At 35.3% G+C, this 26,301-nt stretch overlaps 2 protein-coding genes across 7 annotated transcripts in view; one reads left to right on the top strand and one right to left on the bottom strand.

The window, feature by feature from the left end:
* The window catches only part of trh (trachealess), a 149,688-nt gene extending 127,861 nt beyond the window's left edge, over positions 1–21,827 (top strand). For 4 of the 5 annotated variants that reach the window (XM_053760087.1, XM_053760085.2, XM_053760089.1 and 1 more), the window contains 7 exons: positions 7,235–7,324; positions 10,869–11,037; positions 13,536–13,660; positions 15,377–15,570; positions 15,836–15,945; positions 18,242–18,389; positions 18,624–21,827. In XM_053760087.1, the coding sequence (XP_053616062.1) occupies positions 7,235–7,324; positions 10,869–11,037; positions 13,536–13,660; positions 15,377–15,570; positions 15,836–15,945; positions 18,242–18,389; positions 18,624–19,824 (2,037 nt within the window). In that variant the 3' untranslated portion in view covers positions 19,825–21,827. The remainder of the gene's footprint in view (positions 1–7,234; positions 7,325–10,868; positions 11,038–13,535; positions 13,661–15,376; positions 15,571–15,835; positions 15,946–18,241; positions 18,390–18,623) is intronic. The other variant, XM_053760086.2, reaches the window with a different exon arrangement.
* Positions 21,828–21,940: 113 nt separating this feature from the next.
* pasi1 (pasiflora 1) lies at positions 21,941–26,260 on the bottom strand. 2 transcript variants are annotated; one of them, XM_053760090.2, is made up of 6 exons: positions 26,119–26,260; positions 25,755–25,995; positions 25,309–25,376; positions 24,550–24,669; positions 24,271–24,321; positions 21,941–23,797 (listed from the first exon to the last, which is right to left on the bottom strand). In XM_053760090.2, the coding sequence occupies exons 2-6, from the start codon at positions 25,939–25,941 to the stop codon at positions 23,711–23,713; spliced, it is 513 nt and encodes a 170-aa protein (XP_053616065.1). In that variant the 5' UTR covers positions 25,942–25,995; positions 26,119–26,260; the 3' UTR covers positions 21,941–23,710. The 2 variants fall into 2 exon arrangements, with proteins under 2 accessions (XP_053616065.1, XP_053616067.1); XM_053760092.1 differs by having other exon boundaries at positions 26,206–26,242.
* Between the last annotated feature and the right edge of the window lie 41 nt (positions 26,261–26,301).

Genomic DNA, 26,301 nt, shown 5'->3' with positions numbered 1-26,301 from the left:
TTACATAGATCATTTATGTATATGAGAAACAAGGTTGGGCCAAGAATAGATCCCTGCGGGACACCAAATACAAGTTTTCGCTCATCACTGACCACCCCATCTATCTTTACACATTGAGTGCGATTTTGTAGGTAGTCCTCGAAAATTGAGAGGGGAAGACCGCGAATACCAATGCTTTCTAATTTTGTTACAAGCAAGGGAATCGAAACGGTGTCAAAGGCTTTGGATAGATCCAAGAACATACCAATACATCGGTGTTTACCATCCAATGCCTCAACAATCGTTTCGAGTAATGAATTGACTGCATCTTCTGTACTAATACCCCTCCTAAAACCAAACTGATTTTTTGCTAGAATATTTTTTGACTCCAAATAGTTTATCAGCCTATTGTTTAAAATCCTTTCTAAAATTTTAGAGAGAGCAGTTAGAACCGATATGGGTCTATAATTGGACACATCATCTTTATTTCCAGACTTATAGATTGGATGCACTAAAGCTTTCTTAAAAGCATCAGGAAATTTGCCAGTAGATATCGCTAATTGACAAATGTGGGTAAGCAAGGGAACAAAAACCAGTTTCGATGTCTGCAAAATACGTGCAGATATACCATCCCAGCCAATAGCGCAGTCACTGCGGAGACTTGTTATTATCGCATCTATTTCGTGTTCATCGACATCATAGAAAACCATTGAGCTTGGCTCAGGATGAGACTTCACCGTTGGGCTGTTGGGGGGCTGTCGGTTTTGTATAGCACACGCCAAGGATTTACCAACGTCCACAAAAAACTCATTGACCAGATTTACCGATGTTTTTTGATTATGATGCAGATTTAAAAGGGATTTTGCATCGGATATCGAAGGTTTTACATTAGCTATTGTCTTTATAACACTCCAGGTAGATTTTGAATTATTTTTAGCATTATTTAATAATTGTTTATGATATGTGCGTTTAATATTTTGAAGAAGCTTGTTTATAAAATTCCTATATCGTGTGTATGTTGTTTTGAGTATAAGATTATCGGGATCTCGCTGTAACTTCCGGTGCATTTTATCGCGGTTTCGGATACAACGAAGGAGGCCAGGGGTTATCCAAGGCTTTATATTTATTTTGCTGCGTGGAACTTTCACTGTACATGTATTATTTTTTATTATATCTGATGTAGTAGAAATTAAATTATTTACCGCCAAATTTACATCCTGTGTCGAGTAAATATGAGAAAAATCCGTGTTTATTATAGTACGATGGATATTTTCGTAATCTATTTTAGTTTTTGTATTTAATGAGCCTTCAGGTTTTTTCTTGAGATTCGCTATTAGGAACGTAGGTTTGTGATCCGTTATATGCGTGTCAAGAACCAAAGTCGTAGAGAGCAACTTGGATTTCAGCATCACATGATCGTAACATTTATCACCTCTTGTCACAAACGTGTGAGTTGGTAGGAGACCATGAGTTGCATTTAAATCTAGATATTCATTTGCATACGAATCCTCGTTATCCAATTTTATATCTATATTTAAGTCTCCCACCATACTTAAAACTTGAGAATTTGGTAAGGACATGAACAAGTAATTAAGACTATTCAAGAAGGTGTCGATATTTTGATAAGATGGTGAACGGTACACAGCTACCAATGCAAAGGACTTTCCAATCTCACATACCAAACAATCAGCTTCTTTTATGCAATTTGGCTCATATACTTTGCAATTAATATTATTTTTAACAAATAGTACTACGCCACTGTTTTGATTGGCATTTTTAAGAGTGTTATGGCTGTTATATCCAGGAATCTGTGGCAAGAAAGGAGCCTTAGATAACCAACATTCACTGAGAACGAGAATGTCGGCCGTTATATTCATAGTAGCCAGTAAAACACTAAAAGAGTCAAAATTATGATTTATGCTACGTATATTTAAATGTATTACAGTTATAGTATTAAAATTATCACACTTCAAATAATTTATACATTGTTCCGGAAAGCAGACAAATGAACGCGATGAGCTAAGATTCTCAAGTTCCGACGTAATAGTAATAAAATTATCTATAATCATAATTAAAGTAAATTGATATATATTTTGCATAAAAAAGAGGGAACTCAGAAAAAATCAGCCCAGCGCACGTGACCGGGGTCAGCAGCGAGTCCGATCTATTTAATCCGATACTCTTAACTACATGAAAATGTTTTGACAAGCCTCTATTACAATACACAAGTATACTCGTAAATACTTCACATGGCACATGTAAGCATAGCATATTGGGCGTGGGAGAGAATTTGTGACATTTAATTTTACGTATGTTTATGCTACATCTAAGACGGTGAGAGATGCATAATAATAAATTAAAAAGTACAATCTTAAGACTACAACAGTTATGTTTAAAAACCCATTTAAAAATAGAACTTACAAGATGAAACAAGTGCATCACATAAGAAAAAACATAATAATTTCCTGAGGCATCGCTACCATCTAGTCATTTCCCCTCTACAGCGTCCAGAGCCGCTGCGGAATCCACTCTAATAGCTTTGGAATGTTCATATTTTCGAATATATATTTTATTATTTGCAGACCAGCAAAATTTATAGTTGTGTAATTTGGCAAACTCTCGACATTGATAAAATAATTTCCGTCCACTTCCTGGGATAAATTCAGAAATGTAAATTGGGTATTTTTTATTACCTGTAAATCCTATCAGAGATGTATTTAGCTTATCTACCTTGCCATTAGAGTCATTAAACTTGCGAACCGCTGCAAGGAAGTTATTTTTATGCGACACCGTTGTGAACTCAGCAACAATGGTGCGGGGATTACCCGGTTTTCCTGGGAGACGGTATACATCTCGTATGTCAGAGGACTGTGTGTTGCAGCCTGTAGCAGCTCCAATACCTGTTATATGGGAGAGAATGTCTTCCGTTGTCTCGAGATCAGCACAAGGGACATTGCGCACTTCTATAGCGGAGGACCTAGAGTTGAGTTTTAGGTCGCTTAATTGGGTTTGTAGCTGTTGAACGTGGTTGACTAGACTTTGCTTCTCACTTTCCAATTTTTCAATTTTACGAGACATTTTTTCCTGACTTTCTCTCATATCTTCAAGGTTTTTCACAATACACGTATTTGTCTGTTGAATTTGGAGATTTTGATGCTTGATTTCAGACACATCATCACTTATTTTTTTAAAGAAAGCCATTTGATTTGCTTGGAGCGATTCCATCATGACTCGCATTTCTTTTTGAAAATCGTTCGTTATAATATTTTCTGGAGATAATGACTCCACTCGTAAACGTTTGCACCTAGTCGTAACGTTGATTTCCGGCGCATCATATTTAGCGAGATTCGGTATATCAGAGTCGGATTGTGACATGGTAGGAGTATTCGGTGGCGTTCTTTTAAGCGGCATGCTACTGTTGCAGGGAAATCTAAGCCTTATTTCGTACACTGATGTGCTCAAACTACAGTGCTACAAGACTCGGCAACGTCGTAGACGGTCACGGCAGTAAGTATCGTCGTAGCACAGGTGATCGAGTGCGTAGACGTTCGTAGCAGTCGTAGCGCGGCAGGTTGGTGGGGTACGGCACGCAGCGCGTTGGTGGGGATCCCGCTAAGTGCGCGCGTAGCTGCGATGACGTCGAAACTCGTAGCGGTTGACTTGTTTACTCAAATTTCGCACGTAGCTCACCGCGCTGTCTTGGTGTAGCGGTCGGGTTCTCACTGCACTCTCCACAGTTCCGAGTTCAATTCCGGGACACCAATAAGATTTAGCACAACTTTAGTTTTTTAAGACGTATTTACATTTCACATCTATCTCACTCGCGACACGCCTAGGAGGAGGAGCTATACCATTTAAAGTCCACAAGAGTAAGCAGGAATTGAAATTTATCTAATTAGCCAATAGGAATTTAGAAATTTGATTTTATTTGTACACAGGTGACACACGTCTGCTCATAATGAGGGCACAAAGGAGAGAGGAAAACAGGCAACAGTAGGCATGACCCACCTAAAGAGAAGTGATCACTGCAGCGCATGAACGTCTATGACATCAAATGTGTCACACGCTTTTTGCCTATTTCAAATCGAATCATTTATTTCCTATAAGAACTTAGTTTGTCTTTATGGCCTAGGGATTTTTGCCACGGTAGGTTTGTAACACTGCCTCTCACTCCCTTCACAATGCGAGCATGGATGTTTGGCGGTTAAAATTGATGTGTGTGAGCGGAGCATGCAGAAGATCTTTGTACCAGGCCAGGTCTACTTCTAGCACGAGTTTGTATTCTTCCTACCTTTATCCATCTTCTATCGATAGCTCAATTTCGTGAATTGAAATGGAGAAGGCAATGGCAAAGCACTCCATTGATATTGCCCAGGATATTTTTATGTCTGTTACATTATAATAGCAACGATCCACGAGGACGATAAGAAGACAAATTGCTTTACAAAGCTCAATCCAAACATCTATCCTTTCTACAAATTTTCATGTAAAATCATTATGATAGAAGGCAACTGCTCTTTACAGGTACTTAGATATGATTAAGATCGATCGAACCATCGTTTAAGCAAACAGTTCTTAATTACAGTTATAGACAAATGATCGTAATTACTGTTATCTTGATTCTGTTATCTTAATTTGAAGTGGGTGTGGCGTTTGACGTTTAATTATTTATTTAAAATACGCCAATTCGTCTAAACGTCGTACGACGAAATGTCACAGGAGCAGATGCAACCCTGATACAATGGAGTGTAGGCGATAATATTTATTTACCGACTGAAATTGAAAATTCATTTTATTTCGTATCCAATTTAGACTTCCTATGACGTCTTTTAAATTCAATACATTACTTAGATACACAAAAGATCGTAAAATTATATAGCATTGTATGTCAGTCCTATAATTGTGCATTTGATTACTTTTTCAATAAAATATTGAACGTTTATCGCAAAAATTTACATTAAATTAAAAAAATATATATACAGAGAGGTGAACTAAATAAAGTAGAATTTTATACGATTCATTCATAACCCGTTGTCGGGCATTTCACAAATATGTTTTTGAAATTAGATTTGGTTTACAAATAAATTTTATTTTGATTTTCATCTTGAAATTCGTACTTAAATAATAAAATGTAAATGAAGTACGTATTGGTACTTATACTCACTACTACTTTTTTGTATCATTTACATATTTGTAATAGTCAGTTGTGAGAATGACTGGAATGGAATTAGTAGAACTTTTTTAAGAGTCAGAACGTAGGAAGATATCGAGGTTAGTGTTTCAATCTTTCATAATCAAGATGACCATAGAAAATGAATGCACGAGTATGTTTACATTCATCGGCAGTCAAGCAAAAAATGATCCGACTGCCCCTCCGCGCTCCGGTCCACATCCACATTCGAACTTAACGTTGTGCAATCGCGGCCGACTTAACGCTTTTTACCGACAAATATACAATACCAAACATACAAAAGAACACTGCGACACACTACTTATACACACAAAATAAATTTGCGAAACGCCAATTTGATATTTCACCGATTTCACAAAAATTTCATAACAAAATTAATTGAACACACGCTATCTGGGCCATTGGATAGGGTTGGGACGTAAAAAAATCGATTATTCTGTCATTCGATCACGTAAATTATCATTTTGTGCAATCTATTCTGTATCATTATAATATCTGTGGGTGTTGTGGTTTCTATTCTGTGCAATGAAAATAGTGTGTACGTGATTCCACGTTTCGATAGGATTTTTTGCGAACGCAACCGTTTTGCGGGACAAGTTGTACGTTTTGATGAAAAAAATAAGGACGTGCATGAAGGAATGAGACGTTTGTCAATGATCCATGCTCGAGGTTGCTGTTTAGGCATTTAAGACATAGCATATTCGCTCTTGTAATTCTTATATCGTCTTCTTATATCTCTTTATATTTGAAATTACAAGTTTTTCAGATATTCAGACCCATCGTATTCATGACGGTGGATTTTTTCTTTGAACGTCAAGTAATTTTGTCTCAGGGGTGGTTAAAAACATCTAAAATTACACACCAATGCTAATCATCGTAAAAGTTTGTCGTATAACTTTTTTTTGAAATAAGTAACTAGTTATATTTCTAAATCTTATACAATTACGTAATCAATTTTGTACCAAATCATGAATTTTTTCCCAAAAATAAGCCCACGATCGGATTTAGTGGGTTAGTTTTTTACGGAAAGATCACAAACTAGGCCCACGTACAACGAAGGAGAACTACAATGGTCCATTACAGATATAATCCACGCCATTATTTTGAAGCTATCATCTCTGATCGTTTAGACGCAATTTCGTACAAAAAACTAATTCATAGCCGAGTACTTTGTCAACCGTGCATCTCATTAAAATGAAAATAGATGAGATGAGAAGTATAGTCACTGGAAGTGATTAATCTTATTAATATACCATTTTAAAAATAAATGGTCATTACTTACTACTATCCTGTTCAATATTACAAATTGTAGAATACTGTGAAGCAGGAGGGACCGTTGTCCCTGGGCCCCAATACTGTGTGGCCGAGAATGGACCCGAGATGAATGAAAGGGATGCAGATTAAGTAGCTCTAGAAACTTAGTTTGCATTTTTTTGAAACATGAAAATGAACTTTAAAAGAGCTCCTGCGCAACTATTAGTTAATCTACACTCTACTACATAGCATCACCACAAATAGATTTCGAACCTGGGACCTTTCAGTTCACAGGTGAACTTCTAAACCGTTGGACCACCACCGCTTCATTAAATGGATAAAAAAATATATAAGAAAATTTTTCCAATCAATATATAATAATATTTGAAAAATTCTATTTATTTATTCACTCTTTATAGTCGATTGTTTTTTTTTTAATAAAATGACATACTTTACAGCTTTTAAAAAATTAAATGACTTTCTATATTGTCTCTTCCAGTGTCACTACAACAGATTGGTTATTTGGCTCGTGGTGATCGGTTTTCGTCATCTATTTGTTTAGCTTTTTTATCAAACACTACCATTTTTATTTAATATACTAAAATTGGTTTCACCTTTACAGTACTTGCTGACTGCAAAACTATTTACAAAACATGACACCTAGGAAATATTGAATTGTTTTTTTTTTTATTTTTATGTATGTACCTATATACTTTTTTCACTAAACCTATTTGTTTTTTTTCTGACACTACTTCAATCTTCAATGAGATACAAATTTCCTCATAAGTAAATGACTTTTTTTGTTCACAGTCCCTGGACGGGTTCGCGCTGTCAGTGGCGGCGGATGGGAGGTTCCTGTACATATCTGAAACTGTATCTATATATTTAGGATTATCACAAGTAAGTATATATTCTTAATTTACCTACGTCCCAATACCTATATGCAAGAGACTTACCATCTTTTGTGCTATCAACAAAAAAAAGTTTTAAAAAACGTGACAACAAACAAACATTTGATTTGACATAAAATATTTTAATATTTCTTATTAAAATCGTTAAAGTTCGCCGAACTCAGACAGATGCCGATGCGAATGCACGAACATTTGCGTAGTTTGTATGAGAGCGTAAATTTACCGCAATTAATAATCAGCAATGTATACCGAACTGCCAAAGTTCGCAATAAATATAGCCGCCTTAACGTGATCTGGCATATTATCACAATCAACTACACTCAAAGTAATTATATGAAGTACTGTACACTCCCGACCAACATTAAATTATACATGCTATGTCACGTGTCACCTTGCCTACTTCTAATGCCACTGATCCGATCTCAAACGAAACAATTTCACGTAGCCATACCAATCCTGCCAACACATTCGATACGACACTTTATGTCCTTCACGCACCCACATCGACAAGCGATCGTGCCACATAAAAAGAGTTGAAATCTGTCAATGTCCTACAAAATACTCCAGATCTTTGGATTCAAGTTCACTCTCATCTAATATGCCATGTACTCCTATAAGTTATTCAGAAGCTGAAAGTGATCTGACTTGGGAATTAGTGAGTACGTTTGATGTGGAAGATATATGTATATTTAAAGCTGAAACGTCAATTTTCAGTGAAATTGGAAAATGATATAAGCTGAGCGTTCGTAATCAAACATGAATTAATTCGCTGGAGAGTATCTCTCGTAATAGAGGAGATTGTCAGAGGACTTCAGAAGACTTTAATATAATCTGACACAAATACGTCTTAACAATAACATGCTGAATATAAAGAAGTAGAAGTAGTAGAAAGTTAGATCCACTATAAAATTGCACACGTATTTAGATAGCAACGCAGATGCGAAACCATTAAATGTACAAAACAATATATGCAGGAAGTTTATGAGTACATAATACAAAAAGCATTTTTAGAAATTCTACTCATAAGGTGTGTGAAATTAATTTCACGAGGGCAAAAGCTGATAAAACGATGATTGCTATAAAGTATAGGTATATGTACTCGTTCAAATATATAGAATCTAGTTGAACAGAATCGAGCGCATGAAGCACACACACATTGACGCGGTACAGTCAGCCGATTTAATCTGAAATTTCGGCGGCGCTAGAAAGACATCCGGTGGTAATGCACAGATCACAGATAAGTCCTTTTACACGTGTCGCGTTATGCCTTCTACGTGGGATGCTTATATGACTATCTATTTTTTATTCCGACCATCTCAAAGGGTTACAAAGTGTCTTCGTCAAATACTTCAAGTTTGTTTCTCACAAAGTTGCGGATTTCATCCCAAGGGATGGTAATGATGAAATTACAATGCTAACGAGTAGAGATCCTCCAGATCAGTTTTGTTACTACAAAATGAGAGCCAATTTGAAATGCAGAACCACACTCTAGATTCGGATTAACGTGGCTGACAATAAAGCACATATAATATAAAAACCAGCAAGCCAGGGAAACTTTCCAAAAAAATTTTACCATCCAAACAAAATTAAATAACATTACGAAATTAAAAGGCGCTCTGAAAAGATCCGAAAATTGGGAAATTCTCGTTGGAAACATCCAACATGGCTGGCTTCGGGGGTGGTGTGACGGAGAAGGAAAATAGGGGGAAAGGGACGATGCGCTATGCCGGTCACGTCCCGGGCGAGGCGCGCGCGTGCTCCTCATCCTAATGCGGCTGCGAACCGTACCACGCACACACTTGCACCCGCACACTACTGCCAAATAACATCTAAACACCTTCTTGGCACACACGGCCCCATAAGTCTTCTTCGTCTGTATCCCTGTGTGTGTAAGTAGACATATAAAATACATAAACTTCCTGGTAAATAAGCGTAGATACAACTTTCTTATAAGCAAGGCCTGTGTTAGACGCGGCTATATTAAATTCTGTTACGGGCATTTTTTCGGGGCAGCTATAAAGACTGATGATAACACCGACAATGGGAAATCATATTTTTCTTTTATAGATAAACGAAGAAAATGGATACTTTTTGTTTCGACGTGTTAGTCCCGTCCGAGGAAATTATTTACGTGTCGTTTTTATCGGTACTCCACGTAGTTTATTGGATTTCAGTATAGTGATGATAAGCTGAAATTTTTTATTGCTTTTCTTTGACTCTTTAAAATGGAACGTTTTTAAAGAAGCAACACAACATAAGTATTTGAATCGTATTTATTTTAACTATCTACTTACTATTACTAGTAGGTATACTTTAAATCCAGGTAACTTCTATAAAGGTTCTTAGGCAGTGACTTGTAGTTAGCCTATGATAAAAAAATCTATTCCGATTTAACCTTTTAAAGTAATTCTTCAAAATGCATTCATTTCATCGCTAATGTAAATCAGCTTGTTATCAAATCCGTGGACAAATCGGCGAAAACACCATAAAACGACTGGGGATTCTCGGAAAAGACCACCGCAACTCCACCATTGTTCCTCACATTCTCATGCGACTACACCACGGATACACGACGGCTGCATCCGTAATAGGGTCCCACAATTATATTTGATAAGTTTATATTCAACATTTGCATAAGCCAGGAAAGATTGAATTTGAGGAATGTTTTATGGTGTGATATGTTTGTCTCTGTAGATCTTTTGCAACAAATCTTACTGCTACAGTCCAAGTACCTTGATGATTTTGAACTCACTGGACTCTTTTGGATACCAGGTATAAGTCGACCTTATCGCCAGAAGGATTTCTTCTTGGTCAAGAAGATCAAACAAAATATATAAAGTAGTAGCAAAAATTTTCAAAACATCTTATCTGTATTGTTTTAATGTAATCAAAAATGTTTCCTCAATATTTCTATCAAAAAAATAAAAACTGCAATAAAACCATAGAACTGAACGTTGATCGATACGACATTCAAAACATCCACAACTTTCGACAAAAACGTAATGAGTTGCGATGTTTGGTCCACTCGTATTGTCATCTAGCCGAGTGTTTTCATCACTTTTCTCTCCGGCGTCATTATATTTGAGGTTTATAGGTGTCCCGGAGCCACCTGCTATGAGATGGTTGATAACACCCGCTCATTCATGATGGCTGCGTACGTGATGGCCAGCTTCGAGACATAACTCGTCAGTTGGCTTTTGGGATCGAGTTACTTGGAACTACGATGAATGAACACGATGATGTATAAGATGAAAGTAAATCTGATATCATGAAGTTTGTGTTGCTTCGGTCGGTTTAATATGTGAACTTTTGTGGACTTTTAATGAACTTTTAATAATTCACATACATTAGTATCATTTTATCCACTTCAGTGTTTAATACATTTGCTCAGAAAAAACTTAATGTGTGGTTCCCATATCCTTCCTTGGAAGTCGCACGATTTTTATAGCAACAGAAAAAAAGTAATAATATAAATATAAATCTTAATTATGGATTTAATTTATTAATCGACTACCTACTCTTTTGTCAACCAGGTAGAAATGACGGGGAGTAGTATATTCGACTACGTGCACCAAGCTGACCACGCAGAGATAGCTGAGCAGCTGGGTCTGTCCTTGGCAGGGAGATCTGGAGGAGCTGGACTGAATAGCCCTGCGTCAGGCAGCGAAGAGGGGAGTCAACACGGCACCAACAACCCTGATGGTAAACACAATCTAAATGATTGTATTAATTTTAAGATATGAAATCGTTCAAAATTTCTAGCGTGCTTTATCTGTGCCAATAATATTTTGTTTATTTTATCATCTGACTTGATGTTCAAATAGGCAATTAAAGTAAAAAGTGAAAATAGTGTATAGTATTGTTTTACAATTGGACTAAATAACAAAACACAGCCATCAAGTGGACTAAAAAGTGGTAACTTTCTATTTTGTTCCGTTATTCATTTAATCGTTAACAATTTTGAAGCATTAACAGAAAAAGAAGATGGCGATCCATTTTTCACTAAAACGGAAAAGAAATGTTAAGAATTTAATTATTTTTTTCTCTTCGATGCCGTAGTAGCGCTTAGCCCAATGAGTGACATTACCGATTTAAACATTTCACTTGGTATGTCGAATCGTTCAATGTCACCTATAATAAGTTTGCTACAAATTGAAATTAGATTAAAGAATCTTCACGGCGTGTTGGGAGCTTATGAAACGGTCTATGGGGTGTCCGGAGGGGCCTCAAGATCCATTTGATTGCTATGGGAATAAAGCTGGAAGTTATTACAATTTGGCGCCACCAGGAAAAGATTAAAGTCATTTACATTGACCCGCTTGACAACCACCAAATATGGGTGCTGACTTTAATTAAACCTTTGCCGGACAAAAAATCCATTCCGGTATAAATTTTACTATTAAATAGCAGTTATTCCTCGGTCCAATGCATTCGGAGTTTTTATTATAGTTGTCATAATACAAGTGGCTTAACAAAAAATAACACTTTGTCTTTTTTGTTATGTAGATGTAGAACACGTTTATAGCAATACAGAACCAAATTTAATTCGTGATCTAAGCACATTCGTACCATTTTTTAACACCAAATAAGGTCCATCAATTTACCAACACGAATACCTCAAGGGCTAGAATCAATTTCAATTTACGATGTGTTGAAAAAAGTGTCGATCGATAAAAAATCAATCAGGATAGATTCTGTGTGACAGTGGATCTTTGTGTAGTGACGGGCGTGGCCAAACGAGCTCCCAGAACAGTGGCCCGTGGAGAAATGGCCACATTATCAAGTGATGGCCATACAGCCATTCCTAAAACCGATGGAGTAACACCGGTAGATTCGGGGCTAACAGTGGTTCTTAAACTAATAATGATATCCCATTAAGATCTTAATTGGTTTGGCTCTAAGTTGTAATACGTTTAAGAAGTTTTACTTTACGATAGTGACTTACATTTAAGATTTATTAAAGAGTTTAAAATTTCATAAATTAAATAATCATACCTTGGCTTCTTCCTCTCGACTTGGCACTATTAGTGAAGAGAAAACTAATCCATTGATACATTTTCTGTGACATCATTCTGTTGCTTGAAAATATTTTAAAGTGGACGAAGCGATGTAGTTAGCATTGCGCTACTTAATCGATAATAGAGCTTGTAGGCAGGTCGTAACACTAAAACTCGAAATAATCGATTTACAAAGACTTCTTTGTTGTGAAATTAAAAGACACATGTTAAAATCAACAAGAAAAATTAAATATGCTTTTGCATAAAAAAAATCTAGCAAGGCTATCGAAATGCCTTTGTATTGAGTCAATCTACGATTACGTATTAAGTACAAAGGCGTGATTCAAACCAACCACATTGTCCACTGTAATGGAAATTGTGTGGTTATCGCCGAGCAATGGAGAAACTGTTTGTAATTATTTGTTTTGTCTTTCGGTGGTTTTAAAATGTTCACCAGAGTTTACGTCTTTGTTTTTTTATTTGATTATTTTTCATAAATATCTATCTCACTTTAAGTATTTATTTTGTCCTTGATCACCAAGAAAACTTTATTTCCTCTGTCTTATAACGATACCTCTCACTCATATTCCATCAGTATAGTATCTTGTCTTTAATTCCCTGCTCATTTAATTTTCAATGGAACCAAAATTACTCTCAATATATACGCAATAAATAGTTTGTCCAACCAAAACTTTTAGAATCACGTAAAATTTCTCAAAGTCACAGAGCAAGGCAGTGAAATCAATTAGACCGTGGTGTTGGTCTGTCTGCTCCCAACGCTTGCTTCGGATCTTAATTAGCTGCCGATCAGTCTATCACCCCGGTATGGCAAGATAACCATCTCATTAACAAATAAAGATCAGGGAATTCTTCGATCGTCTTTTGTAAAATAAATTGAAGATTAATATCTTCAATTCATTTTACAGCAGAGTTTTAGAGTTTAACAGACAGAAAAATGTTGTTCACTACACTGAATGATTTAACTTATTTTGATGGCATAAAATTACGATACGGGTACCATGCCTGCCCTCATGATCACAATTGATGGCACTTTTTATTATGCATTTTATTTTACTATCTGTAAATCTGTACCTAAAAGATAATTTTGATAAAAATCAATTCTGAAAAATTTAACTATCTTATAAAGCAATTTCAAAGTTAAATCAAGCCTAAATATCTAATGTCATTTATTTTTGTCTGCAGTGTCATCACAAATGAGCTTAGCAGCTAGCGGGCAGCTGTACCGGGGAATGGACAGAGCCTTCTGCGTCAGAATGAAGAGTACCCTCACTAAACGTGGCTGCCATTTCAAATCTTCAGGATACAGGGTAAGGACATTGGCATCAGCTGAAGATTTAGTACCATTTGGTGGAAACAATCTTATTTGTTTAGAAATTGGAACCTATCTTTTATTAATCGTAGGTAAGTTCAAAGATTCGTGTAATAAGATAGATTTTTGCATCAAGTTGTGCTTGTCTTCAGTGAGTTTTAATAAGTACATCTCTACAAATATAAGATCTCTCACAAAAAACATCACATTGAGCGATTCGCAGTTACCATCTATCGCTTTCTAGTCAATGACTATGGAAATTGTGGACATTTTTTATCTGTTCTATAGTTTAGAATGAGAAATAAATGGACGCTGAATTTTCATTTTCAATCTAGGTTGCACGAAGCAGGGAGGGTGAGACGTCAAGATATGAGGAGAGTGGTAACTGGCGGGTGGGTATCTTAGGTAGAAATCTGTAATAATCAAGAAAGATTCTGGTTTAATTTGTATAGGTATAATTAACTTAGTTAATAATTTTAATAATCGAACTAAACAATTTGGTGTATAAGGATTTTTCGTAGGTAATCTTATGTTTGAATAGCACTACTAGTTTCATTTGAAACGATGTTAATTCAATATAATATCTGTAAGTTATTGAATAATAATGATGAAATGAATTTATCCGATGTCTTTATAGGGCTAACACCGCAAACATTATTGTCTAGAGTTATGATATTGCGAGGGGCGCCTCAGGGCACGGTACTGCTGGCAATAATTTTTGTCTTAACTCGGTGTTAGGTCATAAAGTACGATGATATCTCGAGCGACTTGCGAATAACGTACTAGGTTCGCGAAATTGCCTGTAATAGATTGTTTGCGGGGTATAAATTTTATCTTTATTTTGTTTAAGTGGTTTATGTGTAAGTCGCATATTTTTATTGTTTCGAGCGTTAAATTGAATTAAATTTATTTGTTAATACGGTCACCTGGTATGTAAACTTCATTACTTATTTTGTAAGTAACGTACCTAGTAGACGCACTTACTAACACACAAGTTTAGTTGCCCGACACATATTATGTAAACCTGCAATTAAAACTACTCAATTCTCAAAAGATATCGCAACCAAATATGACAAATTATTACAACTGAACACAATAAATTCAGAACTAATTCCTCTAATTCTCTTTATCTCAATCTAAATGGCTCATACAGGCACAGGATCGACTGGTAATTATTACAGCCATTCAAGTAGGGTAACGCCGAAGGCAAAGATTTTATTGGGAAAATTTGAAATTATCTCGTATCCGATTTTTGCCATTGAAAACGCGACGTCGTACGTGATTCTGAATTTGGTTATAAATGGACACGAGGCTACTCTTCGCTATATGAATCACGTAGATCCTGAAAATGAGTTTGAAAGTTTGATGAGTTTCTTTTTTCTTGCGATCACGTACTTGGATTTCATAAACTGAATGTTTACCTGTGTAATAAAGGTTATATATGTATATTTCTTTTATCTATGGTTTTTATGATCTAAGAAGACAAAAGTCTGTAATTGATGAAATACCTAATAATTCTATACAGATACATCAAAACAAAACTCAGTCTCAAAATTTAGATTTTCTGATAATGAACACTGTTATGTCATCGTTTCTGTCGATATTTTCATAAAGGACCAAATGTGATACACAAAAGACGTCATATGAATCACAATTAGGTGCGCAAAAATTTTATGTGATCAAGAAATTTCAATTTTTTTCTCCATCTTTCCAGGTGGTGTTAATGCTGTGCCGCCTTCGACCTCAATACTCGTTCTCACACAGTCGGAAGTCCCCCACAGTTCTCCTGGGTATGGTGGCATTGGCGATAGCATTACCGCCGCCCTCAGTTCATGAGATCAGGCTGGAGTCTGACATGTTTGTAACCAGGATCAACTTCGACTTCAGGATAGCGCATTGTGAACCCAGGTATTTGGATTTCATGTTTTTATATGGTTGAATTTTATTTATTGTGTAACAAATTATTTAGGGGCATCCCATGGGTATTCATATGTCAAAGGTTAATATGAAAAATTTCGAAATATTTCATGTCTAATATACTTTGCGTGAAATATATTATTTTTGCCTAATAACGGCCCCAAGAGATAAGATTAAATCTTGTTCAATCAAGGTTTGTTTAATTAATCGAAGGTATTATGAAGAATATGATACATAAGTATTCGTATATCCTCAGCAGGGTTTCGGAACTACTGGGGTACACCGCGGAAGAGCTAACGGGGAAGAACCTCTACGCGCTGTGTCATGGAGAAGACGCGAACAAACTTAGAAAATGCCATGTAGATTGTAAGTATTGTCATTTCATTATAAGCATAAGTTTCTGTTACACAGGATAGTGTGGATACAACTCTCTCAAGATTCTTATAAGAAAACGCATATTCCACGTCAATTAACCGTCTATTTTAAAACTGATTTCCATATCTTTCAAAATCGTCTTCACGTCTTAATGAGTCATCAACCTCATCAATGGTCTATAAGCGATCATCGATGACTCCACCATGACCCAATATCGGCTACGTGGTGAAATCCTTACGGCCGTGTTGCAACTGCTTTGTATTCAGTTGGTACCCTTTGGAAATCCATGTCAAGTGGACTGGCAGCTCAAGGAGGCGCCGTTACAAGGAAAATTTATGAGTGCGCGCGTTTTCTGGGAAATTTTTATGGCTTGATGCATAAACTCTTGTTTCGAACATTGTTTTCTTTTTTGCTTTGATTGATCATTCTACTTGGCTAGCATTTTGACTTGCAATGCTAAAATCTTATGTTTGAATTTTTCTTCTCCAGTAATTATTCGATGTTAGTAATTTTCATATGATTGTCAACTATTTTTCTATTCTAATTATTACACAAGCATTTTTAATTTTTATTGGGGCTTCTATTGTTTTTAGTAATAGCTTGATATTTTTCCTTTTATTCGATGACTCTGTTTGACTGTTATTTACTGGCAGCGTTTCTTTGGTGAAGTTTCGTTTTAAAGTTTCTTGTAATAACCATATATTTAAATTCTAAAATGTGTTTGTAAAATTTGTCTTTGCTAGCGTAGGTATGGTTAGGCGTATATTTAAATATCGAAAGACAAATATGTTTTATTAAAATAATGTAATCTTGGCCTCATATGCGCAGGATATTATTACTTCTCCAAGCATTCGTCAGCATACAATTCAAGCCTATATACGCACACAATATAGATATATTATATATACTAACGCTATGCGCCGGCTCTCTCGGACCTGGTTTGAATAATAATTTTTATACCATCGTTTCGGTTTCCTTTCCCGAGTCAGACGTGGGAAACATCAAGCTTAATGTCTTTTGAGCTTTTGTGGATTGCGTGGACTTGCTAGATCTCTATATTAGATAAATAATTTAGATATTATAACGACTTAAAAAAAATTACGTTGTATCGCAAACTTTCGTGGTGTCCCACTAAGCATTTGATTACCACTAAATGGCTCCGCGTTAGGTATATTCAATGTTTCAAGACTCGAATCAATAAGTTCATTTTTCTACATTTTGATCGGCATCAGGTAAAACTGAACAGACAAAAAAATAATTCATTACTATATATAGTAGTTATATAAAAAAAAACAATTTTCTGAAATTTTAAGTGGACATGTTAAGACTCTGATCACGACAATAACTCACAAGGATTCATGAATGGAAGGACTCATAATCTGACGTAACGATTGTCTCTGACCAATCAAGCCATACAAAACAAGATGGCCGACGATTCCAACACCAATCACGACCCAGGTTCACGTCATACAGCTCCGCAGCAATCTGTCGGTTGATAGTTTTACGAGAATAATGCTTTGCATTTGAAATGTCCAATGTGTATATAGATGCCGGTCAAATGTGGACATTCCCAGTTTAGAATAACAATTGTCGAATTAACATAAAAGTCCGGGTGTTTGTTAGAAAGCGGGTAATTTGGTTACAAGAGACGCGATTGGGGTACACGATGAAGTTATTGATGACATTAAACTGTAGGTTATTCAAATTTCAAGTATTCAAGCATAATGTAATAAAATTTAATGTACATTTGCGTCTTCCGACAAATAGGATGCCTTGACTGATGTCTTGATTCTAAATGATGATCATTTGATGTTAATAGACACGTAAGACGCATACGAATTAGTAAATATTCTCTCACAAATTGAAGAGGTTAAAGAATTCTCTGGGCGCTTGCAATCGGTTTCACTTTTTGGCCTAGCTCCAAATGCATCAAGTAATAAATGACTACAATACACAATGCAAAAACAAACCCAAAATGCATGTTGTCCTAATGATTCACGTAGACAATACACGTGTTCGTCACTTTGTCCTGTGTGAGCATCTACTGAATATATCATCATTGTTACATAGTCTTGTTTGTCTTCGTTACCTATTGTTTTATTGACGTTACCCGCAAGGTCATCCCTAATCCTTGTATGTGTTTATGGATTCCTAATATAATCAGGATGATTTACTACTCCCATGATATAAATGGAAACTTACAATATTTGATGGCATAAATCACAAAATATCTTAAAATTGTAAGTAGGTAACAAAACCACTTTAAGGCTACCTTCAATTGTTTCAGTAATGAACAAAGGTCAAGTGTTGACTCACTACTACAGAATAATGAACAAACTTGGCGGCTACACCTGGATGCAGACTTGTGCCACAGTCGTGTGCTCCTCCAAAAATGCAGAGGAACAGAACATCATCTGCGTCAACTATGTCATCAGGTATTTCCGATTTCAATACTGTTTGTGTAAACACACATCTATAATTAGATATCACGTACCGTACTGTATTGATAAGTATGCAAGGCACACGATTGGCGTTTGATCGAAAGAAAATACATGGACAGATTATGTAAGATGATCACATCTGATGCCTTAATAAGGGATTGAACTTAAGGACAATACGGTGTAATTTAAAGATTGTCGTGTTAAAGCTTATTTTCATGTTGTTCACAGCGGTCGAGAGTACCCCAACACAGTAATGGATTGTTGCCAATTGGAAGAAAGTGTTCAAGGAGTGAAGCGCGAGGAAACCGCGGGCGATCCCGAAAATGGACCTCCTGATACTGACAACTCAGGCGGCCCGCCTCCACCTCCACGACATCAAGCAGAAAGAACTGAACCTCCATCAAACAATGACTCTGCTTCGTCTAACCCAGTACCAACCTCTGACGTCACGCACTTAACCAGACTTAACGACGCACAACCATTACCTCTTCATACTAACCCAGAAAGAACTTCTCCCATGCCTGCCAGAAGACTGAAGAAGCGAAAACATACGACTGAGGAAGAAGAAGATAGAGAAGAGGATAGACGAAAGTCTTCTTCCAATCCAGGAGCGACTATTTCCCCTACAGAACGAGACATGACCAAATCTAACATAGCTATGCCGGAAGGAGCAACTGATGCTACCTCAGTTAGGGATCTAGAGAATGCAATGTCCAAGCATTTACCATCGTTAGATGGAAAAGAAATATCTCATCGACCGACAGACTTTTCAACGGACGCCCTGCTAAAACAACAGCAACAAAAATCGACCATACAGTGGATAGGCACGCAAAATCATCACCTGAACCATCTAAATAGACAGATACCCGGTAACCACACGTCAACGCCAGCATCCGCACTGCTTAGACAATTGTATGCAAATAGGGAGAGCGTCATTAGAAGTAATTTCTTAGGAGATGGCAGAACAGGCGGTTACTATTCTGGTGACGGCCAATCGGGACCATTGCCGACCCCTCCAGGAAGCGAAGGATCAGGTTACGGAGAACAATTAGGACATAAGAGCACAGATATTGGTACACTGGCTTACGGAGGCTACGCTGACTACCACTCGGCTATGACGCCTCCGGGCTCAGTGTCTCCTAGGGACAAACAGCAATATGCATTGTCATACGACAATAGCGCTTACTCTGAAGCCTTAAGACATTCTTATTTAGGTGATGCGCCTTTACCTCTGAAACCTCAGGCGTATTCAGCCGTGCCTGGTGCTTTAGACTATGCGCCGTCATTAGATCAGTCTCAGTTCTTCCATCCCCCTTCTTCTTTCCATCTGTATCACCCGCAAGCTCATGCCGCCCATTCGACTCATTCTCACCAAAATGTAGATAAATCTGTTCCACCTAACACCAATTGGTATTCAGCTAGCTCATAGCCGAATTTCCGTTAGGCTGCTCCATGTTAAGGTGCGTAGCCTGTGGCCTGCTATATCCTGTGGGCAGGCGTTGGTATATCCGCACCTTTAAAGTCGATCGAATTTGCATTTGAATGTGTTCTTGTTTCAAACATTGTTTTGGTTTTATTACCGTTGTTATTGTGTTTAATTTTTATTTTAAAAATATTGTTAACTCGCCCATGACTTTTAAGACTCCAGTGATTTTTTTGAAGATTTTTACTCATTAATGTATATAGAGTTTCGTTAAAATTAATAGTACACTGTATACGGACGACAAGACTTCAACTGTTTAATACTCACAACTTTAGAATCATTGTTCTATTGATAAGAAAACTTGTGCCAAAACGATGGTGCTTGTGCCCGTGACGAATCGAAACTTAGCTTTATCTCTCGCGTACCGCGGCGACCTCTATTGAAATGACGTATGAGCAGGCGAGACATTCCATATAGGTAAATGAGGATTTTAAAACTTATTGTAATTTGCCTTGTTGTATTTGGAGAAAAGTTATATTACAATGAATAACTTTTTTATATTTCGGAGAATAGAAGCACTTCATTGTCTTTGTTTGGCTTACACGAGCCAAAACAATTTTGGTTTCCTATAACAAATTTTTATTGCACCGCTAAATGCTGGATTGTTTAGTTAACTACTTCCTGTAGATGACAGAGTAAGTACTTTTAAAAGCCGTATCAGGTGCATTTAGGCGACTTATCACGTTCGCGGACGCGCTATAGCAGTTAAAACTTTTTTATTTCTCAATAACACTTCTTTTGTCTAGTCGCGTGCACGACATGTTAAATAAACATTGACACTAGAGTTAGATAGTCGATATCTTACCAATTATTCTTAACTTATAATATCCCTCATGACTGAGGGTCGTGGCCATTACGTGGAATGAAACATACAACGACTTTCTGGGCAATATACATTGAGTGGAAGGCATTTTCCATTACATATAACAAGGTAAATTGTGAAAAATATAGGATAATCTTCGGATGAACACTTGGCTATTAAGGTGGCTATAACTATAGCTTATTGCATATCATTTTAAACTAAGCTTTGTAAATTATTGTACTATAGCTACCCGACTGTACCTAGCATATAGTCACACAACTCTTCACAGTGTACATTTTAGCTAGTAAGCATTGTATATTATTCTTATATCGAAATAAGATTTCACTGTACATATATCATACATTAGTTTTATGAAGTTATTTAATATTTTTTTCTTAAAAGACTTCTTTTTTTTAATGGTGTTTAAAAGAGATAAACAATTTGATATTTAAAAAATCTGTTTATTTATTTTTCTATTTCTTGGCTCATTAAATTTTACTATTTTACTTACGTTCTTGTTTGTCTTTAAATTGGTCTGTTACACCACTTCTGATAGGGGACAAAAATTGACGTCTTTCACAGCAAACTGATCAGCTTATTTTACGTATACATGAATTGATTTTGAACCTAATCAATCTTGATTTTATACCTAATCAATGACAGGTATGAAGTTTAGCAGTAACTGATGAGGCAAACCTAAGAGATGCCAAAATATAAACTCGAATTCACAAATTGATAATACTCACTACAACTACTTTTGGATAAATTAGTCGTATTCTTCCGAAGCCAAACGAATTAATATTGTATGTATAATTTCCTATTTTTTATAGTAAAATTATTAGGTTACTGCCCTAAAATTAAATTTATAATATTTATGCTGTCTGTGCAATACATGTGAAAAATGTTGTTAATTTCGATTTTTATAGGCTTCGTTGACGTATCGTAAATTTAAGATAAATATTCTTAAAATTGTAATAAAAATGTAATTATTACTTAATTGGGAATAGGCTTGTAATTCAATTGTCTGTTATGTTTTCAGTATTCGACGACTTCGACCTACCTTCATGTATATTTTGTATTTTAGTTGATAACAATGAACAAAAAATTGAAGAAAGATTTATTTCTCTGAATAAACGATTAAGAATTTTTAACTATCTTTTTATTTTAGTATTCCCAGATGAAGAAAAATTTTCATATATTTTGAGTCGTTAAAATTGCTAATCCACGATTATTATGATGTTAAATTTAAATGATATATTATTTAAAGTTGGTACCTATTTTATTTAAAATAATTACATGTATGAACACAGAATCAGTTTCGCGGATTTAAAACAGTGATGATACAGAATAAAAATACATTAAAATAGGAAATTTACAGAACATACATACAAAACGATTATATATAACTGTGATCTATAAAAACTGTTCAGAAATAAAACTGATGACTAAGAGACAATATTATGTAACGCTAGAAAATAAAATTTTTCATAATAAGGAAGATCTCCTTTCAGCCAATACACAGAAAACATAGTCAATATAAAGAAAATACAAAAATAAATATTCAATAAACTAAATTTGTTCAAGAAAAAAAAGTTTAAAGGTTGATATGTAAAATTACAATAAATGTATATTTACAGGACGGAATTTTTATATTTATAAAGTCTTTTGATTTACTTACAACTAGAATTGTCGACTACATTACTTTTTATTGAATTTACGAATTGTAACTAATTATATAAATATTTTTCGTGACATCTTTTTTATATTACAACAATTAACCCTTACACCGCGACACTCACTATATCAGTTGTCTGCTCCCGGCGCGAAGCATAGGGAATCGAAAATAAATACCTACAACAAATCTTGAAGTCTTATTTCCACATGGCTGAGGGTCGTGGTCATTACGTGGAATGAAACACACACAACTCTCTTGGCACTATTAATGGAGTGGTTTGCCATTGCCTTATCCATTTCACACACAAGTTAATATAATCAACCAGTTTGCAGGTTTCCTCACGATGTTTTCCTTCACCGGAAGCATCCGGTGGTCGATGAAAATAATACATAAGTAAGATTGGTATCAAGCTCATGTGGCACGAGCAGGATTCGAACCTGGAACCTTTCGATCCACAGACGGGCGTCTTAACCACTACACCACCGAAGCTTCACCTCACCTACAATAAATAGGAATGTGCAATACTTTACAAGCAATGTTTTTTTGGTCGGATATGTACGATACTCGCACAATAACGAAAATGTTTGTCGGACTAATTCGGCGGTCGCGGTGGAGGGTAAACTGATAGATTAATAAGTTTAATGAAACGTTTGAACTAATCCATTTTCACTCATATTTTAGAGAATTTTTGATTTAATAAACTTAAAAATACTATAAAATAATCAATAGAAAAAAAAATGGCTTAGATATGAATATTTGAGAAATTAAAAAAGAAAACCAAATAAAGATTGGGTAAATAGGCAGACTTCGGTCAAAGACAAATAAACAATAAAGATACAAAAGTCAATATTACAAGTAAAGTCTGTAAAGAGTTAAAAAATTGGCGATGTGTCAACTTTTCTGGCAACACTTGATGCATATAAACCAATAATGACCATTCGATTTGGTGTTGCAATGACAAAAAATGTAGTTATATCAAAAAACCGTTTTTTACTCTTTATGACATATGTCTTCCACATCACATTACCAATTGGAGGCTTAACTTACTGATATTATGATTCTACGTAAAACTACAACTGTAGTCCATTGAATATATATGGATAGCTTTTTCTATACAATTTCATTCAATAATGACTGTTTCACCACTTTGTTACAAAATACATTTCTTTTTAAGTTACGAATACGCAATTTGTGCATATCAAAAATGGTAAAACAGACATTTTTCACAGTCAGAAACTAAAATGATAATAAACTATATTGATATGATTTCATGTTGATTTAAAAATTATTTTATCAGATCTAAAAAGAGCAGCAAATGTTGCTGTACTAATAAGGCCACGTAAATATCATTGTCATTAATACTCCACTAATATTTCAATATTTGGCGATTGCATCTCTAGAATTATTTGATACTGCGAGAAAACGCAGAGCCAGCAATAGATCTGAAAACAAAATTTAAAACAATTTTACTCATGCAATTGTCCTCCACTCATAATTTAAATGTATTCAATTGACTAAAGAATGTTGGCTATATTAGCCAACAAAGATGGCAAAATGCTGTTACTCAAAAAATAAATAACATTCTATAATAAAGAATGTTAATCATATTTATTATTAGAATTACAATAAAACTTGTCTGGGTGAAATGGTGCCAGTATGTGAGGACTCGCAGGATGTGCTCGCACAGGCGTCCCCAAAAGTTATAATAAGACATGTCAAAAATTTACTACACATCGTGAATTGATCTATGCTAACTTTTATCCTAAAATCTCAATGATAATTTTCTTTATGATTTCATAAATATATTTTGCCAGTTTTGGTCAAGTACTTGTATATTAAATCAATGTATATAATTTTTGGAATACAAATATACATTTATTTGAGTATCAAAAGTGAAGTGTTTTTATTTACTTACATTGTACGACATCCACAAAAAGTCGATGAGAGCAGCAAAAGTGGCATCCAGCTGAGAACATAAAATTCTTGATTTCTTTAGCCTTCCAATAAGTAGTTGCCATTTAGATACTGTTTCCAAATGTCAAAAACAAATGAATAGAATATGATTACGACCACTTTCCACTAGATGTCGTTAGATAGTCGTAATACCAAGTGCCTATAGGCGACTTCAATGAAATGTGACACCGGTGTTAGTAATACATACTCAATGTGGAGGAAAGAAAACAAATCTACTCACATAAATGTAATAACCTCCGAGCAGCCACAAACCGAACATCAACTGGAACACTATGATGAGCCCCATCGTGATCATCCACGGCAGCATCAAACCTCGCATCCAGATGTTGATGCCGACCACCTGGAATTGATAAAGAAGATGTTGAGTGTTGTGTATTGTTAGAGAAGGAAAGCAGCAACTCTTGTATCCCACTCATCATATATCCATACTAATATTATAAATGCAAAATGACTGTTCTGCTTTCACAGCTAAACATCTGAACAAATTTTGATGAAATTTTGTATTCATGTAGGTAAAGATCCCCAATTAACATAACTACTGTTTTTTTTTTTTCAAAACTAAACCCCTAAAAGATAATGGGGCGTGAAAGTTTTAAGAAAGAGCAAAATTATGACAGACTTTACTAAGCATTATAATTACTATTATTATAATCACTACTTTACTAAGCAAAAAAGCAAGTTTTCATAAATAGCTTAACAAATTTAAAAAGTTAAAATTTTGAAGTATTAGTTTAATCCTAATCATAGAGTATTTCTGACTACAAAATCCTTCCGGTATAATATATGTAATATTGATGCAGCTAGTTAAATTGCAATTATATAGTAGATTTTAAGATTGATTTAATAACACAATTCAGAATTTCAGTCATTTTACTGTCTTCAACTTTGAGACTAAGATAATTGAAATTCTGTATATGATTTTTGGAATACAAAGCTTGGTGGCCCCAAAAACTAAAGAACATCAAACAAACACACTCACCATAAGCAATGAACAGATAATCAGTGTCACAAATATAAATATAAATATCCCACCAAAGACTTGTAAGGCTGAAATCGTAAAACAACATGATTAGCATTTAGTTCTAATTATTATTTAATTGTTAACAAATTTGGTTTTTTTTTCCACCTTTTTAGTCTAGTTTAAGAGAGGTTGTGGTCTATGCTTTTGCTATTCATGGGGTTTGAAGACTAAAATACATTATAGTATCCAGATTACCCTGGACCCCCTGACTTCGCACAGGTACAATATTATGCATGATTACCTCATACAACTTCCACAGGAAAATATGGAGTATTCTAGGGCAGGAGCCACACACTGGATATAGGTCATCTGTCTTATCATACTAACCAGCAAAAAATATAAGCATGTAAGATAAAATCACTTCCAGCAAATTAAATGTTGAACATAAATTAATGAACACTTACATCCTCGAACATCAGCTTCAAATAGAGGATTCCACAACTGGGTGGAATCTCCACCATCCATCTGATATCCAATAAATGTTATAAGAATAACACTCATAGCTGCTGTGTACACAGCCACCGCCTTGCTCCCGATTTTCACGTTAGAAGACCAAATACATGGTGACCAACAGGATTCTAGCACTGTCATCTTGGATTCTTGAACGTTTACACTCTGAAGACAGTTTGGCTCACTCAAGGCACTCTGAAATGAAAATAATTGATGAAGTTACCACACCTTTAACAAACACTAACCTGCCTGCAGGCAATAGTATGTCTTATAGTGAAAAGATAACAAAGTGAATAGTTAGAATCCTAATAATATTACCTCTGAAACAAGATAACTTAAGTCAAGGATCTATTCTATTATTTTGAACTCTAAGATCTATTGTATTTTAGTAAACTATATTCAAACCAAAACAACGCCGTTTCGCTTTGCCTTGCCTTTCCGAATCTTTTGTTTTGACATTAAAAACTTTTCATAAGACGTTTAGTTATAGCATAGATTATA

This window comes from Plodia interpunctella, chromosome 19 (assembly GCF_027563975.2).
Source record: "Plodia interpunctella isolate USDA-ARS_2022_Savannah chromosome 19, ilPloInte3.2, whole genome shotgun sequence".
Taxonomy (NCBI): Eukaryota; Metazoa; Arthropoda; class Insecta; order Lepidoptera; family Pyralidae; genus Plodia; species Plodia interpunctella.
This window is presented reverse-complemented; position numbering and strand designations above follow the sequence as displayed.